The sequence below is a fragment of the Malaclemys terrapin genome, chromosome 11 (assembly GCF_027887155.1).
Source record: "Malaclemys terrapin pileata isolate rMalTer1 chromosome 11, rMalTer1.hap1, whole genome shotgun sequence".
NCBI classification, from domain to species: Eukaryota; Metazoa; Chordata; order Testudines; family Emydidae; genus Malaclemys; species Malaclemys terrapin.
Genome location: NC_071515.1, coordinates 48,919,537 through 48,944,538, shown reverse-complemented (window position 1 = coordinate 48,944,538; position 25,002 = coordinate 48,919,537). Strand labels below are relative to the sequence as shown.

At 44.1% G+C, this 25,002-nt stretch overlaps 1 protein-coding gene across 9 annotated transcripts in view; it reads left to right on the top strand.

Moving 5' to 3' along the window:
* Positions 1 to 25,002, top strand: part of TANC1 (tetratricopeptide repeat, ankyrin repeat and coiled-coil containing 1) — a 227,856-nt gene that overhangs the window by 45,945 nt on the left and 156,909 nt on the right. For 4 of the 9 annotated variants that reach the window (XM_054043626.1, XM_054043622.1, XM_054043627.1 and 1 more), the window contains exons 1-2: positions 23,224 to 23,293; positions 23,612 to 23,685. In XM_054043626.1, the coding sequence (XP_053899601.1) occupies positions 23,247 to 23,293; positions 23,612 to 23,685 (121 nt within the window). In that variant the 5' untranslated portion in view covers positions 23,224 to 23,246. Of the gene's footprint in view, positions 1 to 1,363; positions 1,967 to 23,223; positions 23,294 to 23,611; positions 23,686 to 25,002 lie in introns of those variants that run through there. The other 5 variants (XM_054043623.1, XM_054043628.1, XM_054043624.1 and 2 more) reach the window with 2 other exon arrangements.

Genomic DNA, 25,002 nt, shown 5'->3' with positions numbered 1-25,002 from the left:
AACAAATCATCCACCTAAACTAGGGATGCACTTAGACATCCCCTAGGGTACTATGCCTCCCCCCCCAAACCAACCCCCCCTGATCTGCTCCCCTACCCCCAAAAAACACCCCACCCCGTGTCAGTCAGTTTGAACTCAATTGAAGCTCAACCCTGGAGACGACGGTGGTTCTCAGAGCCTGGGCTCCAGCCTGAGCAGGAACATCTGCATTGCTATCTTTCGCCCTGTGACCCGTGTCAGTTGACTCAGGCTCTGAGACTCACTGTTGCAGGGTTTGTGTAGTGTTTTTGTTTTGCAGTGTAGGCGTGCCCCGTATCTTTCCAAGACCTAGTTCGTTAGACTTTGGCATGACCCCTAGCCCACAATCCTTGGAGATAAAACTGTCAATTCTGTGAACTGACTGGAAGTCTTAATCTTGGAACAGCCAAGCAGGTGAAATCCCTTGAATGTACTATGGGATCTGGGAAGAATGCATTAAACTCCAAATGCTAGCTGGAGAGTTCACAGGGGCACCTGGATAGTGCAGATGATACGGTGTTGCAGGAAGAACTGACACACAAACATGTCATAGAGGGTGATGATGCTAGCTGTCTTTAGCATGGCATGTGACTGCCAGAAACCAACACCTTTGGGTTGGACAGTTGCGGCTTCTGTAAATAGTGGCATACAAAGAACAGAATGGTCCTGTCCTTTTAGGTGGGCAGAAAGAAGTCTAAACTCTATATCAGTGATCTAGATAGATCACTCAATTAGATCTACCTGTGGGTTGATTTGAGAATTTTATGATAAGAGTTGGGCCATTTGCATAGAAGGCTGACAAAAAAAACAAAAACAAAAAAACCCAGCTGCCAGTAAAGACCATTATTGCAATGTAAGTATTAGTATTTTGTCTTTTAACCAAGTTTATAAATCAACATTATTACCTGTATTTGTGACAATATCTAATGGGGGAGGTGACATCGATGATTTCTAGTAAGTTTTTTGAAGAGTGATTTGTAAGAGGTCAGGGCAAGGCACATATACTGGTGAAGATGTTCATCTGTCAGGTGATTGCAGTATTGTGGTTTTTTTTGTTTTTTTTTTTATATAATGTTCATGGTAGAAAACCCAGATTCTCAGAGAGACATTGATCCAAATATCGTTAAAAGATAGATGGCTAGATTCTGGCTATTCTGATAAACTGCCGCTGCTCTCTGGCTGCCCAGCCATTGCTTAATTTGAGCCAGGGCTTGCTGGGGCTGAGCGCCGGCACCTCTTTCATTACAAATTAAGCACTGCCATTAAGTTACTTACTAAGGAAATCATTATAAATGATCCGCAGCGCTTCACTGTTCATGAATTTAATTATAAACTTTTTTTTAAGGTGAACTGGTGGGCCACACAGGAAGACTTGGCAGGCCACATTTGACTTGAAAGAGAGGATGCTTTTCGTCTGCTACAGGGCAGGATGCCTACTCCCAATCCCAGATGTGATCTGTAGTCCACGAAAGCTTATGCTCTAATAAATTTGTTAGTCTCTAAGGTGCCACAAGTACTCCTGTTCTTCTTTTTGCGGATACAGACTAACACAGCTGCTACTCTGAAACCAGTTAAAAGGATGCAAGTGTCAAGCAAGTCCTTTTGAATGAGGCCTCGCTCTTCTTGGGGCATCAGTGCACTTGAGGCCTGCCTGCACTAGGATTTTGTTACTCTCTGAAATAGTGGCAACAAAGGTTTTGTCCTGCCTATGTGAGCGCTTACACCATTTTAAATACTGGTTCAAAGGAACTAGTTATTAACAGTGCAAGCAGGTCCCTGTGGTAGTCTAGTTTTCATATTAATTGTTCAAATGTGGAAGTCATCATCTGGAGAGGGGCTGCTGGGAAATGATTGAAGGATACACAGGTGTGAAATTACTGATCCTTCAGTGACTGAGTGGCTTGATGTCCTATGGCCTGCATTGGCACAACTGGATCACAGAAAACAGGTGAGAGTTTCACTGTGGTTGCCAGCAGAGGCACTACAGGTGAGGGTATATATGGGAGAAACTGCCTATATACCTTTGTTGGTTGTGTGTGTGTGTGTGTGTGTGTGTGTGTGTGAATAATAATGACAGAAGAAAGGAGCTGCCAATCTATGGAAATTGACTAGATAAATTTTTAGTAATTTTTTAGTGCTTTAAAATTTAAAACCTGGATAACACTCGAGTTGGCTTTGAGGAATCTGCAATATAATGAAACTTGAAATGACAGAGAACCCTAATAACCTATATTTATACAGTATTGCTTCTGAGAAGTGTTATAAATATCCTTCTTTAAAGAAACATCTCTCAGCATATTTGTATTCTAATCTAAAATACCACACAGTGAGTTATTCTTCATTAGTGTAGATTCCAACATCGTCTCTGATGAAAGAGAGGAGAGAAATAGTTCCAAAACTGTGTATAACATTCAGTCCAAAAGATGGAATATGATGCATTTTGATGAAATTTTCTAAACTTGAATTATTCATGAGTATGAATTCAACAATTTTCAATTTATCCAACATACAAGGGATTATTATTCTACTAGCACTAGATAACTAGATTGCCTATAGTATAAAACTCTGTATTCTATGTGGATGAGCTACATTATATCTTGTCTTTTAGAAAATACTTGCCTTGTAGCAGATGTTCCTTCATTAGGAATTTGTGGAAGTATGTATAACCAGTTTAACCAGTTTATGCTGCCAAGTTAAACACTCTTTCCAAATGCCATCATCTATATTGTTACACCATTATATACACTTTTTAAATAAATATAATTATCCAAAATATTTTTCTTATTTTTTTAGCATACTGCCTTTTATAGAAATCTTAAAATGACATTACAAGGCAACACATGAAAACTTTTATGAGAGTTTTGGCTCTGGAGTCTTGGATTTGTGTGAAATCTAGGTAGGGATATATGCCAGGAGTACAAGGAAAGAATTAGAACTGTGTTTATGTAGTACTAAAACATACACTTAATTTGTAGAATTTACACATGTTAATGGCAGCACATGACCAAAGTGTTTTTGTAACTCAAAAATGTGAATTTTATTCTGTTTCAGGAAGAGGAAAAGGGTTTAGAAACAGAAACCCAAGTTTTGAAGCTGCTTCTGCCTAGGGCAGGGGTTCTCAAACTGGGGGTCGGGACCCCTTAGGGGGTTGCGAGGTTATTACATGGGGGATTGCGAGCTGTCAGCCTCCACCCCAAACCCCGCTTTGCCTCCAGCATTTATAATGGTGTTAAATATATAAAAACAAGTTTTTAATTTATAAGAGGGGTCGCACTCAGAGGCTTGCTATGTGAAAGGGGTCACCAGTACAAAAGTTTGAGAACCACTGGCCTAGGGTGAGCTGTCAGTGTAGAAGCCTGATATTTGTTATTTTATTGTTTACCTCCTCTTCTGCCGGTCCTCCCCACCCCCAATCCTAAATCTGAACCTACATCAGGTCTCCAGTAGATTTGTCTAACTTCTTAACAAAAAAGTTCCCCTCTCCTAAATTTATCTACATTTAGGAATTGCTGCCTCCTGATGTTTCCTATCTTTAGAAACATTGTCCAGAAAACAAAATTACTTCTATAGCAAGAAATCAGTTTAATATATTGCATTTGTGCAGCATTCTGTGGGCATTTGGTCTACAATTTCTTTTCCTAAACATATATAGTCATACGAAGTTTGAAATGCTAGACATCATGTATGTATCCATGTAGCAGAACTCGGCAAATTATTCAACCTTTTAAAATAAACTTCCATTTCCAAGTATTGTTGAATGATATTCTCTCTCCTCCCCCCCCCCCCCCCCAGCAAAGGAGACTCCTATTAGGTGTTCACATCTACTATAAGTGCTGGTGGTACGTGTGCTGTAATATTTTAAAATTACTGCCGTAGGCATACACCACTGGGAATTTAACCTACATCTTTGGTTTTACAAATAAATGGAGCTGTCTCAAGATTGAAGTATACAAATAAAACTAGCCTCTAATGCAGGGCTGAAAAAATGTGCCAGACGTTTACTAATCAAAGGTCCATAGGCAATTCGTTGGAGGGGCATGAAGGGTTGAGTGCCCCTCCAGCAGCTGGCCCAGGTGGGGAGTGGAGGGGGCGGAGCCAGAGCCTGAAGAGAAGGCGCGGGGCCAAGTCCTCTTCTAGTCATGCTGCCTGGGACGCTGCCCGGTGCAGCCCAGGAGCTGACTGGGAGGGGTTTCACGCTTCACCTACCTTTTCCTCTGAAGCTCTAGGCATCTCCCTCTACTTTGTACTTGCACAGCCTTCTGGTTATTTGTTTGTCACATTCAGAAATAGAATACTGCATAGAAGGCAGATTAATTGTTCACCACTTGTCAAACCTTTACAGTATATCAGTACCTATTTTGATGCTAAACTATAAATTAGTGTCTTATGTAGAGACAAAATATCCTTTTTGCTGTTACTTCATATTACCAAGGATAATAGATCAAATCTGTCCATAATTTAAGACCTACAGCTAGTTAATAGCAAAATCTAATAACCATTTTTTAGATGTTTATAAAAAATACCTGTTGGAATGGTGTATACAGTGTCTTCCTTGTTCCTTCTATTTTTGTGTACAGAAAGCTAGTACAGTGCCATTAACTGAAATGTGTGGCAAAGGCAAGGCACAAACTGTACAGCATTTGCAAAACTGGTTGTATCATTACTGCTATATTGGTTTCTCTTTGGGATTGGGGTGTGGGAGGGGGTGCAGGCTCTGGCTGGGTGGTTACCTCAGGTGGCTCCTGGAAGCGGCCGACATGTCCTGCTCTTAGGCGGAGGGACCTGGGGGCTCGGTGCGCTGCTCGCCTAGGAGTCGGACATGCTGGCCGCTTCTGGGAGCAGCACAGAGCCAGGGCAGGCAGGGAGCCTGCCTTAGTCCCACTGTGCGGCTGACCGGACTCGCCAGGGTCCTTTTTGACGGGCTTTGCGGTTGAAAACTGGACACTTGGCAACCCTAAGCAGAGCTCTTAAAATGAGGATAGGGATCCTAAGAAGTTGCCCAGTGTATGGAGGGTGCATGTCCGTATGTGTATATTACATTGAATGGGTCTAATTCTCAAAGCCATGATGGTCCTCCACACTTACTAATGGCACAGGGAAGGAGAAAGACAGGTTAGCTCAGCAAATTGTTAATGAGATACAAAGACTTCAAATTCTAGGTCTGTGATTCCTTTTTTTTGGGTAACTTGTTAGAATTTATCATGATGTCTTGATACACTTAGGAGTGAAATGCAACAAATCTGATAAAACCCAGTGATGTCTGCAATGATGGAAAATAGCTTCCATATGAAGACTTCGGCAGAAATGACAGCCTCAGTAACTGATACCCTATTACACTTGCTAGAAAGATTGAACCATAATGCATACACACGAGGGGCAAATTTAGGTTGCACAGGCAACTTTCAACCTGTCATTTCCTAACTTTTTTTTATGCTTGACTTTATAATTTTAAATTCTTACTTGATTTCTGTACATAATTTCTTAAGTTTTTAAAACATACAACTGAACAAATGGAAATTCTGTCATACCACAGCCAGCCAACTCTCTTTAATGGTGTTATACTATCTAACTTAGGTGCTAACACATTTTAAAATACCACATAATTAAAATTAGGGCTGGCGATTAATCGCAGTTAACTCACGCGATTAACTAAAAAAAATTAATCGTGATTAAAAGATTAAATTGCGCTGTTAAACAAAATAGCAATTGAAATTTATTAAATATTTTTGGATGTTTGTCTACATTTACAAATATATTGATTTCTGTTACAACACAGAATACAAAGTGTACAGTGCTCACTTTATATTATTATTTTTATTACAAATATTTGCACTGTAAAAATGATAAACAAAAGAAATAGTATTTTTCAATTCACCTCATACAAGTCTGTAGTGCAATCTCTTTATCGTGAAAGTGCAACTTACAAATGTAGATGTTTTTGTTACATAACTGCACTCCAAAACAAAACAATGTAAAACTTTAGAGCCTACAAATCCATTCAGTCCTACTTCTTGTTCAGCCAATCGCTAAGACAAACAAGTTTGTTTACATTTATGGGAGATACTGCTGCCTGCTTGTTGTTTACAATGTCACCTGAAAGTGAGAACAGCTGCTTGCATGACATAGCTGGTGTTGCAAGGTATTTACATACCAGATATGCTAAACATTCGTGTGCTCCTTCATGCTTTTGGCCACCAGCAACCTGTCATCAGCATGGACGCATATCCTTTGGAATGGTGGTTGAAGCATGGAAGGACATATGAATCTTTATTGCATCTGGTATGTAAATATCTTGTGACGCCAGCTACAGCAGTGCCACGAGAATGCCTGTTCGTACTTTCAGGTGACGTAAACAAGAAGCAGGCAACATTATCTCCTGCAAATGTAAACAAGCTTGTTTGAGTGATTGGCTGAACAAGAAGTAGGACTGAGTGCACTTGTAGGCTCTAAAGCTTTACATTGTTTTATTTTTGAATGCAGTTATTTTTTTGTACATAATTCTACATTTGTAAGTTCAACTTTCACAATAAAGAAATTGCACTACAGTACTTGTATTAGGTGAACTGAAAAATAGTATTTTTGTTTTTTACAGTGCAAATATTTGTAATCAAAAATAAATATAAAGTGAGCACTGTATATCTTGTATTCTGTGTTTGTAATTAAAATCAATATACAAGTATTTGAAAATGTGGCAAACATCCAAAAATATTTATATAAATGGTATTCTGTTATTGTTTAACAGTGTGATTAATTGGTTTCACAGCACGATTAATCACGATTAATTTGTTTAATTGCTTGACAGCCTTAATTAAAACATACTGGCTAACACATATCCTTTTTAAAGTACCTTTTTCCCTTCACGAGGTCTAAGATACATCCCCGATTTACTGATTTGTTGGCACTGGTCTCACAATCTGTTCAGTAACTTCCGTGTTTAATGTCTTCATTTATAATGAACACCTTACTATGTTCATCTTGTGGAGGTGGTAATGTATTCTTTTCTGAGGGGAGAAAATACAAATGATCAAGTATATTGAATCTAATGTAGGTGGGTTTTTATATATACACTGTGAAGTAAGCTTTTTACGGCAGTGGGTTTATAGTCCCAAATCTAAGTACACCTCTACCCCGATATAACGCTGTCCTCGGGAGCCAAAAAATCTTACTGCGTTATAGGTGAAACCACGTTATATCGAACTTGCTTTGATCCGCTGGAGCGCGCAGCCCCCCCCTCCCCCCAGAGCACTGCTTTACCACGTTATATCCGAATTCGTGTTATATCAGATCACGTTATATTGGGGTAGAGGTGAAGTTCTTTGACATATTTAATGCAAAGGCATTGTTCTTCCTTTCTCCTCTGCAGCTACATACTTGATTGATGAGTACTGTCTTTTCTTGAAGTTTCACTCATTCCATATTTCCGGGGGAGGGGAGGATGGTTGTCTCACCTCTACACTATTTCCCCTCCCTCTTCCCCAATTTCATGTATTTCATGTCGTCTTCTCCATGCTTCCACTCTCATCCTTCCTCCTCTTAGCAATAATTGCCCAAAAGTCTGGGGCTGTGAGGAGCTGCTGCTACTATCACTTATTTCTAAGGCCTCTGCAGAGAAGATCATCTTCTCTTCTGCTCCGTTGTACAGGTGGAAGCAACCGACAGAGGAGGTGGTTATGGATGGAGAATTGAATTGTTACTGCTGCAGCACTATGTGGTGGCTGGAGTCAGGCACTGTAATTACTCTGCTTAGGTGTTCCCTAGGACTATCTCCTATAGCCTCTATTTAAGTACAAAGCCTATAAGGACCACACAGGAGAATGGCAGTTGAGCCCCAGTTTCAATTTTGTAATTTTTTCCCCAGTGCGCTACCTCCATTTCCCAGACAAAGCTTCTGTGCTGTAGGGGTGCCTTCAGTTTAGCTAGATATAGAACTGATGCAGGCACAGAATTTTAATCTGAAGACCACTTTTTTGATCATTTTAATATTTCTTGCCTATAATTGTAGGGGTCAAGTCTGGGGAGAATATAACACTTTTTGTTTGTTTGTTTGTTTGTTTACAAAATTGTGTCTTGGTCATATGAAAGGGAGATACAAACCTATTTCTCCCAAGCTGGCTTTCTCTACACAGACAGATGTGTTGAGTGTTCAGGATAAAGAGGGGTCTGTCTCTGTTTAAAACCAATGGTATAAAACTTTTTATATAATTTTATAACAGCTTCTCCCTGCTTCCCATATCGACATCCAAAATCCTGATATAGCTGCAATATTGTTAGTTTTCAAGAAGTTCTAGACTTCTTTCAACAATATTTAAAATCCATTCTGGTTCTTATTAGTGGTCTTCTCTTTGCCATTTGAATTTCAGCTGAGTCCAGTTTTTCCCTCAATTTTATTTATGTTGGACTTGTAAAAGGCCACTGAAGTTCTTCTTTGAGTAGATGCAGCTGTATATTCCACTTAGCTGTTTGCACACCCAGTACACCAAAGCAGAGAATTTTGTCTAGCAGTACCCATAGAGGGGCAGTGCTTGTGCCTAGTGGCTGTAGCCCCTCACGTGGCTATATGAGGTGGTGCTGCCCTGATCCCCCTCAGTTCCTTCTTAGTACCTGTGGCTGGAGTTGGAGCTCTGTGATTCTTAACCTCACAGTTCCTCAGAATCCTTGGACTTTGTTGTGCTAGTTGTATATAGTTAGTAATACCCTAGTATTCGTGTTAGTTTTCCCTTGGTGATGCCCTCACCAGGGTTCAAATGTTGTCTGTCAGATGAGGGGCGATCCCCAACTAGGGTGACCAGATGTCCTGATTTTATAGGGATTGTCCCGATTTTTGGGTCTTTTTCTTATATAGGCTCCTATTATCCCCCACCCCCTGTCCCGATTTTTCACACTTGCTGTCTGGTCTCCCTATCCCCAACAATGACTCTTTCACAAGGTGTTTGCTCTGCTTAGATGGGGTCACATCAAAGAGTGGTGTTTGATCTGTGAATCATTCACAAAATTGACTCAGGTGGCTAGAGACCTTCGCCATGAGGCTTGCTTCGTTACCAAGGCCTACTTCGGTCATAGGTTGCCCTTGATCTCGGTGAGTGGTGCTGGCTCAAACAAATTGCTCTCCTTTGAGTGCGCCGAAGAAAAGGTCTCATAAAACCAGTCGGGACCGCTCCAGTCCTCGTGGAGTCTTATTCCTCCTCCAGGAAGAGTACAGCTGCTACTGGCATGTGGGATTTCCTGCGAATAGGAAACGTAGGGTAGTGGTGGTCGGAGACTCTCTGCTGAGGGGGACGGAGGCGCCCATCTGTCGCCCTGACATTTCATCTCGGGAGGTATGCTGCCTGCCGGGGGCCCGTATCCGAGACGTTACGGAGGCATTGTCGAGGATTATCCGGCCCTCTGACTACTACCCCATGCTACTCATCCATGTGGGCACAAATGATACTGCGCGGTGTGACACTGAGCGGATCAAGAGTGACTACAGGGCTCTGGGAGTACGGGTGAAGGAGTTTGGAGCGCAGGTGGTATTCTCTTCAATTCTTCCTGTCAAAGGTAGGGGCCCGGGCAGAGACAGATGCATCATGGAGGTGAATGCCTGGCTGCGAAGATGGTGTCGCCAGGAGGGCTTTGGCTTCCTAGACCACGGGATGCTATTTGAGGAAGGACTGCTAGGCAGAGATGGCGTTCACCTTTCGAGGAGAGGAAAGACCCTATTCGGACACAGACTGGCTAACCTAGTGAGGAGGGCTTTAAACTAGGTTCGACGGGGACAGGTGAGCAAAGCCCACAGGTAAGTGGGGAACATGGAGACCCGGGAGATGGGTCGGAAACAAGAGGGAGTGTGGGCTATACTGGCAGAGAGAAAGGAGAGTCAGGACAAAACTGGGAGGAAAGATCAAACCAGTATCTTAGATGCCTATATACAAATGCGAGAAGTATGGGGAATAAGCAGGAAGAACTGGAAGTGCTAATAAATAAATACAACTATGACATTGTTGGCATCACTGAAACTTGGTGGGATAATACACATGATTGGAATGTTGGTGTGGATGGGTACAGCTTGCTCAGGAAGGATAGACAGGGGAAAAAGGGAGGAGGTGTTGCCTTATATATTAAAAATGTACACACTTGGACTGAGGTAGAGATGGACATAGGAGACGGAAGTGTTGAGAGTCTCTGGGTTAGGCTTAAAGGGGCAAAAAACAAGGGAGATGTCATGCTAGGAGTCTACTACAGGCCACCTAACCAGGTGGAAGAGGTGGATGAGACTTTTTTCAAGCAACTAACAAAATCATCCAAAGCCCAAGATTTGGTGGTGATGGGGGACTTCAACTATCCGGATATATGTTGGGAAAATAACACAGCGGGGCACAGACTATCCAACAAATTCTTGGACTGCATTGGAGACAACTTTTTATTTCAGAAGGTTGAAAAAGCTACTAGGGGGGAAGCTGTTCTAGACTTGATTTTAACAAATAGGGAGGAACTCGTTGAGAATGTGAAAGTAGAAGGCAGCCTGGGTGAAAGTGATCATGAAATCATAGAGTTTGCAATTCTAAGGAAGGGTAGAAGGGAGAACAGCAAAATAGAGACAATGGATTTCAGGAAGGCATATTTTGGGAAGCTCAGAGAGCTGATAGGTAAGGTCCCATGGGAATCAAGACTGAGGGGAAAAACAACTGAGGAGAGTTGGCAGTTTTTCAAAGGGACACTATTAAGGGCCCAAAAGCAAGCTATTCCGCTGGTTAGGAAAGATAGAAAATGTGGCAAAAGACCACCTTGGCTTAACCACGAGATCTTGCACGATCTAAAAAATAAAAAGGAGTCATATAAAAAATGGAAACTAGGACAGATTACAAAGGATGAATATAGGCAAACAACACAGGAATGCAGGGGCAAGATTAGAAAGGCAAAGGCACAAAATGAGCTCAAACTAGCTACGGGAATAAAAGGAAACAAGAAGACTTTTTATCAATACATTAGAAGCAAGAGGAAGACCAAAGACAGGGTAGGCCCACTGCTTAGTGAAGAGGGAGAAACAGTAACAGGAAACTTGGAAATGGCAGAGATGCTTAATGACTTCTTTGTTTCGGTCTTCACCGAGAAGTCTGAAGCAATGCCTAACATAGTGAATGCTAATGGGAAGGGGGTAGGTTTAGCGGATAAAATAAAAAAAGAACAAGTTAAAAATCACTTAGAAAAGTTAGATGCCTGCAAGTCACCCGGGCCTGATGAAATGCATCCTAGAATACTCAAGGAGCTAATAGAGGAGGTATCTGAGCCTCTAGCTATTATCTTTGGAAAGTCATGGGAGACGGGAGAGATTCCAGAAGACTGGAAAAGCGCAAATATAGTGCCCATCTATAAAAAGGGAAATAAAAACAACCCAGGTAACTACAGACCAGTTAGTTTAACTTCTGTGCCAGGGAAGATAATGGAGCAAGTAATTAAGGAAATCATCTGCAAACACTTGGAAGGTGGTAAGGTGATAGGGAACAGCCAGCATGGATTTGTGAAGAACAAATCGTGTCAAACCAATCTGATAGCTTTCTTTGATAGAATAACGAGCCTTGTGGATAAGGGTGAAGCGGTGGATGTGGTATACCTAGACTTTAGTAAGGCATTTGATACGGTCTCGCATGATATTCTTATCGATAAACTAGGCAAATACAAATTAGATGGGGCTACTATAAGGTGGGTGCATAACTGGCTGGATAACTGTACTCAGAGAGTTATTAATGGTTCCCAATCCTGCTGGAAAGGCGTAACGAGTGGGGTTCCGCAGGGGTCTGTTTTGGGACCGGCTCTGTTCAATATCTTCATCAACGACTTAGATATTGGCATAGAAAGTACGCTTATTAAGTTTGCGGATGATACCAAACTGGGAGGGATTGCAACTACTTTGGAGGACAGGGTCATAATTCAAAATGATCTGGACAAACTGGAGAAATGGTCTGAGTTAAACAGGATGAAGTTTAACAAAGACAAATGCAAAGTGCTCCACTTAGGAAGGAAAAATCAATTTCACACATACAGAATGGGAAAAGACTGTCTAGGAAGGAGTACGGCAGAAAGGGATCTAGGGGTTATAGTGGACCACAAGCTAAATATGAGTCAACAGTGTGATGCTGTTGCAAAAAAAGCAAACATGATTCTGGGATGCATTAACAGGTGTGTTGTGAGCAAGACACGAGAAGTCATTCTTCCGCTCTACTCTGTTCTGGTTAGGCCTCAGCTGGAGTATTGTGTCCAGTTCTGGGCGCCGCATTTTAAAAAAGATGTGGAGAAATTGGAAAGGGTCCAAAGAAGAGCAACAAGAATGATTAAAGGTCTTGAGAACATGACCTATGAAGGAAGGCTGAAAGAACTGGGTTTGTTTAGTTTGGAGAAGAGAAGACTGAGAGGGGACATGATAGCAGTTTTCAGGTATCTAAAAGGGTGTCATGAGGAGGAGGGAGAGAACTTGTTCACCTTAGCCTCTAAGGATAGAACCAGAAACAATGGGTTTAAACTGCAGCAAGGGAGGTCTAGGTTGGACATTAGGAAAAAGTTCCTAACTGTCAGGGTGGTTAAACACTGGAACAAATTGCCTAGGGAGGTTGTGGAATCTCCGTCTCTGGAGATATTTAAGAGTAGGTTAGATAAATGTCTATCAGGGATGGTCTAGACAGTATTTGGTCCTGCCATGCGGGCAGGGGACTGGACTCGATGACCTCTCGAGGTCCCTTCCAGTCCTATAATCTATGATTCTATGATTCTATGAAGCATGTCCTTCCAACTGCTCCCTGATACTGTGTTGGGATGCGAGAGGCCCTGTACCGTCAACTCAGGCGGTGGCCTTGGAGTGTCTGTTGAATCTGGTACTGACAAAGGTGATGCCAGCACCAACTGTGTCCATGTCGCCAGCATATCATGTGGCGGCAGACTTCCTCTGCCTTTCCATCTAGAGGTCTCCTTTGATCCAGGACTTCGGCAGGGCTATGGCATCCACAGCTTTGCTGCCTGGACAGGCCACTGAACCTTCGGATCTGGTGACACTGCAGCCCGCTGTTCCTTTACTGCAGACCATGCAAGTGAGTCCGGTGGTGGGTTTGGCACAAGGGACCTCCTTGGCACTGCGAAACTCCTCAGCATCACTGCATTCCACTCTGCTGATGTTACCATGGCAGCATTACCTGCTCCCCACCTTGGTACTGTTGGCTGTTTCGGTACTGCCACTAGCTTTAGTACCAACACCAGTTCTAGCACTGGAGACAGTTGAGGGCTACCCTGGGCCAAATGAGGTGTTTCAGCATTTGCACCGATCCCTCCCTCGCTTTGGATGATGGATAAGTCTGACTGGTTGCTTGCACCATCGAGGCTGGCTCAGAATCCCCAGAATCTCAAGACTTCTTGGCATCCAGGTCAGCATCATCCTCCCACTCTCCATTTCCTGGCCTACACCTGGGACTGTTCATGGAGCAGCATGGATACCGAGATCTGCACTCTTCCTGCAGTCAGGATGGGGGCCTGTGGCCTGGTGCCTGCTGACCACCAATGCCTTACCCTTATGTCCAGCCGCCCCCATGGAACTTATGAGATGCTCCTTGATTGCAGAGGTCGTACTCCTTATCCAACTCTAAAGCGAGATAACCAGTCATGTCAGTGGCTGGGGCTGTTAACCTGCCACAATTTCAGGTGCCAGTTGTTCCCCCACCCCACCTCGGGGAGCCTTTAGAATTGCCCCGTCCATATCTGCCTGTTCAGGAAAGAGACCCATCATTGGCACAGTTAACTGCCTCTTCCTCATCCCCGGATGACCTGGCTGTGCCTGGCTCTTCCTCCCTTTTTGTGCCTCAGGACTCCAAGGCCTACCAGGACCTTTTGCAGTGCATGGCTGCTTCCCTGGACATCCAGATGGAGTTCCTGCAGGAGAATACCCGTAAGTTGTTGGACATCCTGCAGCCATCTTCCCTCAGGAGAGTGGCTTCTCCTCCTCAACGAGGCATTCCTGGAGTCTGCAAAGGTTAATTGGAACACACCGGCTTCAGTGCAATCCATGACAAAGTGTTTGGAGAAACACTACTTTGTCCTGATGTAGAGATCTGAGGGGTTCTACCTAGCTCCTAATTCACTCATCGTAACTGCCATGAATGACAGAGTTTGACAGGGCAGATTGAAGTACACTCCTAAGGAAAAGACCTCTAAAAGGATGGACTTAATGGGTAGAAAGATCTGTACCAACTCTTACCTGCAAATGGGGATTGCAAACCAGCAGGCACTGTTGTCCAAATACGATTTTGTAAATTAGACGTGTGTCTAAATTTACAGACCAGCTGCCTGAAACCTCCAGGGAGGAATTTCAATCATTTATTGCCAAAGGCTTCTGGGTGGCCAAAACATTACTGTAGTCCATGCTAGACATAGCAAATGCTTCAACCAGAATGATGGCCTTGGTGGTGACCATGAGCAGGACATCCTGGCTGCAAAATTCAGGCATTGCTCCCTATAGAGGACGTGCCTTTTGATAGTTGGATCCTCTTTTTGGACAAAACCAACAAAAATGTGTACCCTTTCTAGGGCCAACCCTATATTCCTTGGGGATGTAAGCTGGCAGTGCAAAGATGCCAGAGGTCAGCAGCAGCAGTACCACCTGCAATGCCCCTTTGGGCAATTGTTCCCTCCTCAGAAACAGCAGGACTACCCCAGGAAGGGGTATAGGTCCGAGAGGTGGAAGCATTCAGGTTGTCGGTTTGGCCAGTTGACACACCCTCTTCCAATGCCATCAAGTGTCTGTTTTTGACTTGTTTGTCCAGGGCAGCAGTTCAGTTGTGACTTCCATTACCCTGTTTCTCTTCTTTCATCTCCCCGCTTCCCCACCCCTTTGGGAACCGGCTAGCATGCTTTCTAGATGTTTGGAGCTCGATTACTGTCAACAGCACTGTCAAATTGGGTTATGCTATCCAGTTTTTCCTCAACCTCCCTGCATCTCACGATGTGGTGGTTCCATGGTTGAATGAGGAGGAAGAGTAATGTTTGGCGGCTGTTTGACAGGTTCTACTTACTAATAGGAAACCCTCTAGCCGAATGTTCCAAAATAGGCCCAGTTTTCGATCTGGTCAGCCAATGCTGGCTTGTAACCAGGAATAGTTGTCGCATCTTCAGTTGTTGAGCCTTATGCTTAGCTTGTTGAGGGCATATCTAGTGATGATCTCAGCCTTTCATCTCCCCATTCATGGAAGATTGATATTTTCCAATGTAGTGGTAGGGAGATTCTTGGAAGGAATTCTTTGTCTCCATTTGCCATTGTGGGAACTGGTTCTCTTGTGGAACCATAACATGGTCTACATATCAGAGGGGTAGCCGTGTTAGTCTGGATCTGTAACAGCAGCAAAGAGTCCTGTGGCACCTTATAGACTAACAGACGTATTGGAGCATGAGCTTTCGTGGGTGAATACCCACTTCGTCAGATGCATGTACATGCATCCAACGAAGTGGGTATTCATCCGTGAAAGCTCATGCTCCAATTCGCATGGTCTACATAATTTTTCACTCAAGATGTTTTGTAAGGGCTTAAGTGGAGAGACATTGCAGAGCATGGGCGATGAAGCTATGCCTGTAACATGCACTGCTAAGGAGTCTTATCAGCAGGATGGATTTGATTTAAATCAGTAGTCAAGAAGACTTTGATTTAATCATGGATTTCTACATAAAAGTGCATTCTTGTTGGTTGTTATAAGCTTAATACATATTCTTCACAACTCAGAGATAGATGTAGGTTTCATTTTCAGAAGGTACACACTATACATTTTTAAAGTGTTTTATTTTGAGAACTTTTCAGATCAGTTTTACAGCTATTTCAGAAAATGAATGATTGTTTGGTTATTTCATTTACCAAAGGTAATTGAAGCAGATAGTTCACCTCCCAGTGACTTCTTAAATATCTCCAATTCAACAGGTTAATCATTAATATTTGGAGGATTTCCTTGCCACGCTGTATTAGGAGAAGAACATCACCAGACAGACATTTAAATTGTTTTATTTAACAAAAACAATGATTATGTATTCTGAATTTTTTTCTTCAACAGCAAACATAACATTTTAACAAGACAAGCATATGAATTTTTGAATTTACTTAAACATTCAAGTTTTTTAAAATCAGGTTTGTTTTTCTTAAAATTGTTTTCAATTAAAATAGGTAAATGAAATAGTTTAAAAAAAATTAAATCGACTGTGTCAGTCAGGTCAACATGAGAAACTTAAAATATTGGCTTCTGCATCTAACTCAGTGGTCTTCACCTTCATTTTCCTGTTTGTTGTTCATCTGGAAAAGAACAAGTTTTCCTGCTTTTTCAGGTCCCAAACTTTTTTTCAGTTTGGAATGAATCAGTCCAAAGCAAGAAAATATTCTCTCTCTACTGGCAGAAGAAGCTACTGCTGTTAAAAATGAGATTATCACTTCAACAGTCTCTGAATCCAAGTGCTTAAGTGACTTCCTCCAGTTCACTGGTGTGACTTTCTTTAAAACATCATTAGCAAACATATATTTCTTGAATGGTTCTTATACCCAAGCTGGCTGTCTTTGATGGCCTGCTGCCATTATAGGTTTTCCCTTCTAGTGAGAGAATGGTATGATAGATCTCAAATCAATGAAGACTACACTCAGAAAGACCTCAAGACTTCTGGAATATGCTGCTCAAACAGTTTCACTTTTGTTTCTACTGCCTGTCCCGCACTTCTCACATTTCTCTCCAGACTTCTTCTCCTTGTCCAGATCTATTCTGCCCCCAACAATCTTCTTCTATTCATTTAGGGTTACCATATTTCAACAATCAAAAAAGAGGACGGGAGGAGCCCCGCCCCTGTCCTAGCCCCGCACCTGTCCTGTCCTAGCCCCGCCCCTGCCCCTTCCATTCCCTCCCACTTCCTGCCCCATCAGAACCCCCAACCCTTCCCCCCACTCCTTGTCCCCTGACTGCCCCCCAGGACTCCACCCCCTCCCTAAGCCTCCCTGCCTCTTGTCCCCTGACTGCCCCCTCCTGAGACCTTCCCCACATCCTAACTGGCCCCCTAGGACCTTACCCCCTACCTGTCCCCTGACTGCCCCAACCCTTATCCACACCCCCACTCCCTGACAGCCCCCCCCCCAGAACTCCTGACCCATCTAAACCCCTCTGCTCCCTGTCCCCTGACTGCCCCCTCCTGGGACCCCTGCTCCTAACTGCCCTCCAGAACCCCACCCCCTATTTATGTACAGGCTTGACTACCTGCCCTTTCCTGGTTATTATACGCGGCCAGTCCGCATCCACATCCAGTAATTAAAAAAAATAAATAAATAAGCCTCCCTGTTCCTTGTCCCCTAACTGCCCCCTCCTGAGACCCCATCACCTGTACCCTGACTGCCCAAAACCTTACACCCCCAACCCCCAGACAGCCCCCCCCCGAACTCCTGACCCATCCAACCCTCCCCCCCTGCTCCCTGTCTCTTGACTACCCCCCCACCAACCTCCCTGCCGCTTCTCTGACCCCCGGCCCCCTTACTGTGCTGCAGAGCAGCGCGCTCGACAGCGGGGGAGGGGAGCAGGGTTGGAGCTCCAGATGGCCGCGATCTGTGAATGCAGGGTGGGGGGAGTGAGGGAGGGAGAGGAGGGGAGTGGTGTCAAGTTTCAGGAGAGAGGAGGGGGAAGTGAAGGAAGGGCTCTGGCTCTGGCTGCCGGAGCCCCGGCTGCTCTGTAAGCCGTGCGCACGCTCTGTATGTCGGGGGAGGAGGGGAAGTCCGGACATTGACAAATTCCCTCCGGACGCTATTTTTAACTCAAAAAAGCCGGACATGTCCGGGGGAATCCGGACGAATGGTAACCCTAATTCATTGAACTTTTTGAAACTTTGCACTTTTAGAGAGAGATAAGGGATTGACTCTGTGTACACAAACTTGCAGAGGAACAATCGGGTTGAGGTCTGTTATTTCTCACCTCTATATATTTATTTAAAAACATTTTTGCTGTTAACAAGCATGTTATCTCTGGAGACACAAATCCACAGTTTGAGAACTGCAAAACTAAGCATCTCTGATGGTATCTTCTAGGTTGAGCACTGAGTCCCATTGGGTAGATAGATTAACCTAAATAATATATAAAGAAGCCTGTGGAACCCCATAAGATTGGGTCCCTAATCCATGAACTGTTGGAACTTTTCTTAAACATTACATGAATATATTGTCTCATACTATAGAATTAGAATTTATAATCTCTATTACATTATAGCTCAAAGATATCTTATCATGGATCTTAATTAAAACTATCTTTAGATGTTTTTCCTCAAAAAGCATTTTATACAAAAAAAATCAAATTTAAATTAAAAAATCCGATTTTTTTTAAATCATTGATTTTTATCCACCCTGTTTATCAGTGCAACTTTTATTTAGATTATCTTTTCAGTATCTAACAAAGGACTTTTTTCTCCTCTAAGATCTTGTCTTACTGTAGGAGAATTGGCCATGATTCAAAAATTTACCTACTTCTGTGTATGTCTTCACCTCCCCCGTGCAAAATTTACATTTGCAGTGGAATGATTCCAGGTTTCTAATTTATATGAAACTTATGCTGTACAGGTTATTCATGGAATCCTAAGGAGTGTTTGCTGTGGTGACTGTTTTTGTATAGTGTTTTATAAAATGGTGTATAAATTGTTCAGAAAGTTAAACTTTTCAGATAGAAAACTGATTATTGTTGCTTTTTCTGTTTATTCCGTATGGATTTTGTATAATTCTCTGTTACAGTATTCTTCTTCAAGTAGTGTCCCTATCGGTGCTCCACTGTAGGTGTGTCTGCGTCCCTGCGCTGCTGATCAGAGAACTTCGGTAGCAGTGTCCGTTGGGCCTGCACATGCGCTGTCTCTCATTGTACTAGGCCAGGAGGCTAGCCAGTGCCCAGGCTAACTGTCCTTAGTTCCTTCTCAAGTGCCCCTGGCTAGAGACAGAGCCTTTAGCTGTCATTTAGCAGGTTGTTCATCTTTAGCTTTTAGAAACCCTTTAGCCTTCTTTTGGCTTTTATTTGACCGAGCCTTAAAAACCCACAACAAAGAAAAAAGAAAAGACATTGTTCTTGTGTCAGCTTCCGGCTGGGAGAGGGGAACCCCCCTGGACCAGGGTATGCCTGGCTCGCCGGGCTTCAAGAAGTGGCACTTGCAATGAAGCGATCCTGGTCGTGGACAAGCACTCCAAGTTCATTTGCTGCCTTGATGAGGGCCACATCCAACAAAGGTGTTTCCTCTGTCAGCAGCTCCGACCGAGATCATGCAAGGACAGAGAGCTCTGCCAAAAAATCATCTTTATGGATGTGTCTCTCTGATCCCAGCCTTCCGGAGGACATGAATCTTCCCCTTAGATTTCGACTTTGAAGGACAGTGGGTCGAAGAAACAGTCCGAGGACTCCTCTCACAACTTGAAAAAGAGAGTGGGGAAGTCCTCTCAGTGAGCCCAGGGATAGCCAAAAGTGATCATCATCTCACTTGGTATCCTGGGACCAAGATCCTCTGGCACCCATGCTTCGCAGCGACCATCGGTGTCTGGTACAGTTAATAGGCCCATAAACCCTTTTGGCATGGGCACCTAATCTTTGGTAGAGAGAGATGAGGGCAAACAACTTAAGACGCTCCCAGTATGTGAGCTGTTGGTGGTACCATCCAGCACCGGAGAGATCAGTATGGCAAAGTTCCCATCTCCCCCAGCTCTGCCACTAATGCTGGGACACTCGGTACCAGCAGAATTCTATCAGTCTGGTGCAGTGGCGTAGCTAGGAGCGGAAGTTTGTGTGGGGCCCAACTTTGGAATGGATGGGCAATAACAGACTCTGGTAGCTCAGCTTCTCCCCTGACACCATGCCCTGAATTGTCCTAGCCCTGGTGGTCCCAGACAAAGTGCTTCACCTGCCAAACTAGGCACATGCATGGGGCGGCTCAAAAAATAGCAAGGCAGAGCTATTGGAGTGTAGCTTTCTGCAGGGCAAGTTCATAACTCCGTCCTGGATTTCAGGTGCCTGAGTGATACTCCAGAGCCGCTCTGGCAGCACTACACCCCTGCTCAGATTTGGGTGAGCCTGGATGCTAAGTGGGTGGGCTGTGATCCACCCAGGCCCACCTGTGGCTACGCCCCTGTTTCGGTGAACTAGCTATGTTGGAAGCTCCTAACTATCTACCCCTCAGTATCAAGATCACAGAATCGACCCATGGTTGACCAAGGGGCATTTTTCCCCACAATCATGCCATGCCCCTCTGATGACAAATGATGGTTCAGATAGTGAGCTGGACTGGGTTTCTCTATACTCTACCAAGCACCATATGGGACCCAGTATCAACAGGGTCTGGGAATGTACCACCACCATCTTGGTAAAGTTGCCCGTGGGCACCTGCACCAGGCCCTATGCCACCGCAGTGGCCATACTGGGATCCTGGGCGACAACACCAACAGCCTGCCTCGAGGCACCGAGCATTGCCTGAGAGCCTCCCAGGCATGCCACGTCGGCTACAGTATCACAGTCCTCAGAACCCCAATAAATGGAGGAGCAAGAGGTGGACACAGAGGAGGAGGTCACACCCAAGGCCATATCCTCTTCTTCCCCGGACAAAGCGGTCATGACGTCACCACCTTCCATGGCAGATGACTTCTGCTTGGTCCAATAGCTGGCGAAGAGAGTGGCGGACACCCTCCGGCTACCATTGTAGGAGGTTAAAGATATGCACCACCAGCTTACCCACATCCTCTGCTTAATTTACCTCCAGCATCACCCTACAAATCAACGAGGCCATCCTAGACCCAATTAAGATGGTGTAGCAAACCCGGCCTTGGTGGCCCTGACATGCAAGTGGGTGGACAAAAAATATTGTTCCCACAAAGGAATCAGAGTTTCTATTCACCTACCCACCGTTCAATACCATCATGGTGTATGCTGTGAACTCTAGTAGCAGACAGAAACACTCTAGGACAACACCCTGTGATAGAGCCTGGAAGCACCTTGATGTCTTTGGTAGGAAGGCGTATTCCTTTGCCACCTTACGGTTTTGAATTGCCAACTATTAGGTGCTCACAGCAAAGTACAGCTATACAAATTACAATAAATTACACTACTTTATTGATAAGCTACCAGAGAGCTCTCAGGATTCCTTCAAGGCCATGATCCAGGAGGAGCAACTGGTGGCAAAAACATCTTTGCAGTCAGCCCTAGACACCACTGACACAGCTGCCAGGACCATCTCCATGGCTGTGGTGATGAGATGGGCATCGTGGCTGCACCTCTCGGGTTTCCCAAAGGAGGTGCAGACCATGGTAGAGGATCTTCCCTTTTAGGGTGTGAAGCTCTTTTCCGAGAAGACTGACACCTCTCTCCACTCCTTGAAGGATTCCAGGGCCACTCTCAGGTCACTGGGAATCTATACACTGGGGCAAAAGAGACGTTTTATCCCTCAACATCAACAGAGTCCTTAATTGTCCCAGTTCCTGTCACAATGGAACGATTGGCCCCAGCGGAAAAAGGGAAAGCCTTTTGGCTCCCAGTCCTTGACCCAATAACCTGGCCCTAAACACTGCTTTTGATGGGCAGGTTGAGGTACCGTGAGACCACTCCCCACTACTATGTGACCATGCACCCATTTGGCTACCATATGGCAGCGTTCCGCAGTACCTGGGAGTGCTAACCTTGGACAGATGGGTCCTAGAGATCATCAGATCTGGATATTCCATCCACTTCACCTTCCTACCCCCTCCACAACACCTTTCCCTTTCCTCCTTCGGGGACTCTTCTCACGAGAGTTTACTATGGTGGGAGATTGGCTCTTAACTACAGGAGGCAGTCTAAGAACCAGTACCTCAACATCTACGAGGCAAGGGGTTCTACTTTCGTTATTTCCTAATACCCAAAAGGAAGGGAGGTTGAAGACCCATCCTGGACCTCAGAGCTCTCAACAAGTTCATCCAAGCTCAGAAGTTCAAGATGGTCCTTATCGATGATCCATTCCATCACTGGAACAGGGAGACTGGTTTTTGGCCCTCAACCTACAAGATGCCTACTTTCCCATTTCAATACTACCGGCTCACAGACGTTTCCTCAGGTTCACCCTGGTGCACGATTATTACTAACACAGTCCTTCCCTTCGGACTTTCATTGGCCCTGAGAGTATCATCTTTGACTAACCTGACTCTGAAGTCCCAGCCCTCCCAAGAGGGTACTGCTGAGGTGCACCAACAGGGACACTACTCGAAGGAGAAGTTACTCACCATGTGCGGTAATGATGGTTCTTTGAGATGTGTATCCTTATGGGTGCTTCATTACCCTCCCTCCTCCCCTTTACTTCGGAGTTCTCACTATGATTCTGCAGTAGAGAAGGAATTGAGGATGGTTAGCCTGTGTGCGCTGGCTAGCCTCGTGGAACAGCATGAGGAGAGACAGCGCATTTGCAGACCCAATGGACACTGCTACCAAAGTTCTCGGATCAGCAGAGCATGGACGCAGACACATCTACAGTGGAGCACCCATAGGGATGCACATCTTGAGGAACATTGTTACTGCACAAGGTGAGTAAATTCTTACAGTACATACTATTAATAATTACTTTATTTTGTGGTTGCATGCAGTATGCTTGTTTGATGCTTAAAAGAAAAGAGAGAAAAAACAAAACCTGTAGAATTGTGTTTTTCCAATAGAAGATCCTTAAGCAAAAATGAGATTGAGGACTCTGATACTTTAGGAAGTTTAATGAAAAAGTTATGTTTTGGGACGATTCTTCTTAGAGTAATACCCTTGTGCTCTCTTTCATTCATTGTTTCATATTCATTTCCATGAAAACTAGAACATTTGTTTAGAAATTTCTATTCCAAATGTTTCTTCTCTTCTTTTAGTCTGTAACTTTCTGAAATTAATTAGCGCTGCAGAAGTTGATACAGAAAATTAGGTTTTTTAGACTGTGGAATGGGAAATAAGGAACAAACTGGAATTTTATTTTTAATGCAAAATTTCTTGGTAGTGATGACTCGGAATTGTGGGGCAAAACAATGCAAAGATGGTTTTAAATAAATTGGCTTCTTAGTGGCATGAGTTGTGGGGGATTAAGTTAGTAAAAATATTTGCTTCATATAGAAGTTCCATTGTACTTTCTGTTTATATCAGCGTTTGAACGTGCTGATAAGTTTTACTGTCAACAGTGTTTTTTTGCCACCTTCACACGACCTCAAGTAGGTATTGTTTTGTCTAAATTTATTTCCCTCCTCCTTGATGAACTCTGGTCAGGAGCAGACATTCTTTTGCCAGAGTGTCTTACGGTAAGTTATCCAGGTTTAGCCTCATAACCTTAATTATATGTGGAATGTGGAGAATGCTGTATGTTGTTTTTGCTTTATAACAAGATAGCGAACCCTTAATCACTTGGTTCAAGTATTAAAACATTCCTTGCAGCTTCAGTATTTGGTTTGACCAATGTAACTTGGTTATAGAAAACTAATGTAAACCATCAACATGTTTCAAATGAATACCCTCGAGTTTAGTTTTATCTTCCTCCTGTCTGTTGCAAATTTTTTTGGGGGTGAACTTTCATTATTAATGATGTATTTAAAGTTTTGTTTTTTTCTTCCTTCCTTCAGGAGCAGTATTAAAATGTTAAAAGCGGTATTAAAAAAGAGCCGAGACGGTGCAAAGGGGAGCAAGAAAGAATCAGGTATGAATATTGAAATATTGCTATACTGTAGATCTAATAATAACTCATGAATTCAGAATTTAACAGTTTTGTAAGTGGATATTTTAATTTTAATATTTTCTTAATGAAATTACAATTCTTCAAGTATATTTAAATAGAGTTTAATTATTTTAATTAAATAAATTAATTTTATCATTAATTAAGACAAATTAATGATAAAAATTACTTAGATTCTTTTAATTAAAAATTGATAAATACTTGTGCTTTACAGACATTTGCTCTAAGTAACTAAATATTGTTTGAGATATTATGTCCCAAATGTGTACTTTGATATAGTACTGTCTGAAACCCAAAGAAAGGCTTTATTTTATTTTTTTGTAAATTATAGCCAATGTCATAAACCCACTAATTCTCTAGTTGTCCATAGTTAAGACTAGGATTTAGTCATGGGTATTTTTAGTAAAAGTCATGGACAGGTCATGGACAATAAACAAAAATTAACAGCCCGTGACCTGTCCATGATGTGTACTATAAATACCCCTGACTAAATCTTAGCTGCGGGGCAGGGTGTGCATGTGCTGCTCTGGGAAGGGCCAGGATGTGTGTGTGTGCTGCTGGGGGGGGACACCCAGGGGCCAGTGGCACCAGCTGACGGGGGCCACTGAACAATGGCTGTTCCCGCTGCCCCTGGAACCACTGCTCAGGCGGTCTCTGGGGCCAGCCACGCTGGCTGCTGTTCAGGTGGTCCCTGGGGCCAGCTGCCCAGGGCTGCCTGAGCAGCAACCAGTGCAGCTAGCCCCAGGGATGCTTCGGGGCACTGGTGCGGCTGGCCCCGGGGCTGCCCAAGTAGCTGGCTGTGAAGCTGCTCCAACAATGGCCGGTGTGGCTGTCCCCAGAGCCAGCTGCTTGGGCGGCCCTGGGGACAGCCATGCTGGCAGCTGCATAAGTCATGGAGCTTGTGGAGAGTCATGGTATCCATAGGGTTGCCAACTTTGTTTGCAGAAACAACCCCCCTTCCCAAGGCCCCTCCCCTTCTCTGAAGCCCCTCCCTGCCCACTCCGTCCCCCCACCCCCCGTCGCTCGCTATCCTTCACCCTTCTCACTCGCTCATTTTCACCGGGCTGGGGCAGGTGACTGGCGTGCGGGGGGGGGGGGTGAGGGCTCTGGCTGGGGGTGCAGGCTCTGGGGTGGGGCTGGAGATGAGGGGTTTGAGGTGCAGGAGGAGGCTCCGGACTGGGGCCGAGGGGTTCGGAGCATGGGAGGGGACTCCGGGCTGGGGCAGGGGCCTAGAGTGTGGGAGGGGGGTGAGGGCTCTGGCTGCGGGGGGGCGGGCTCTGG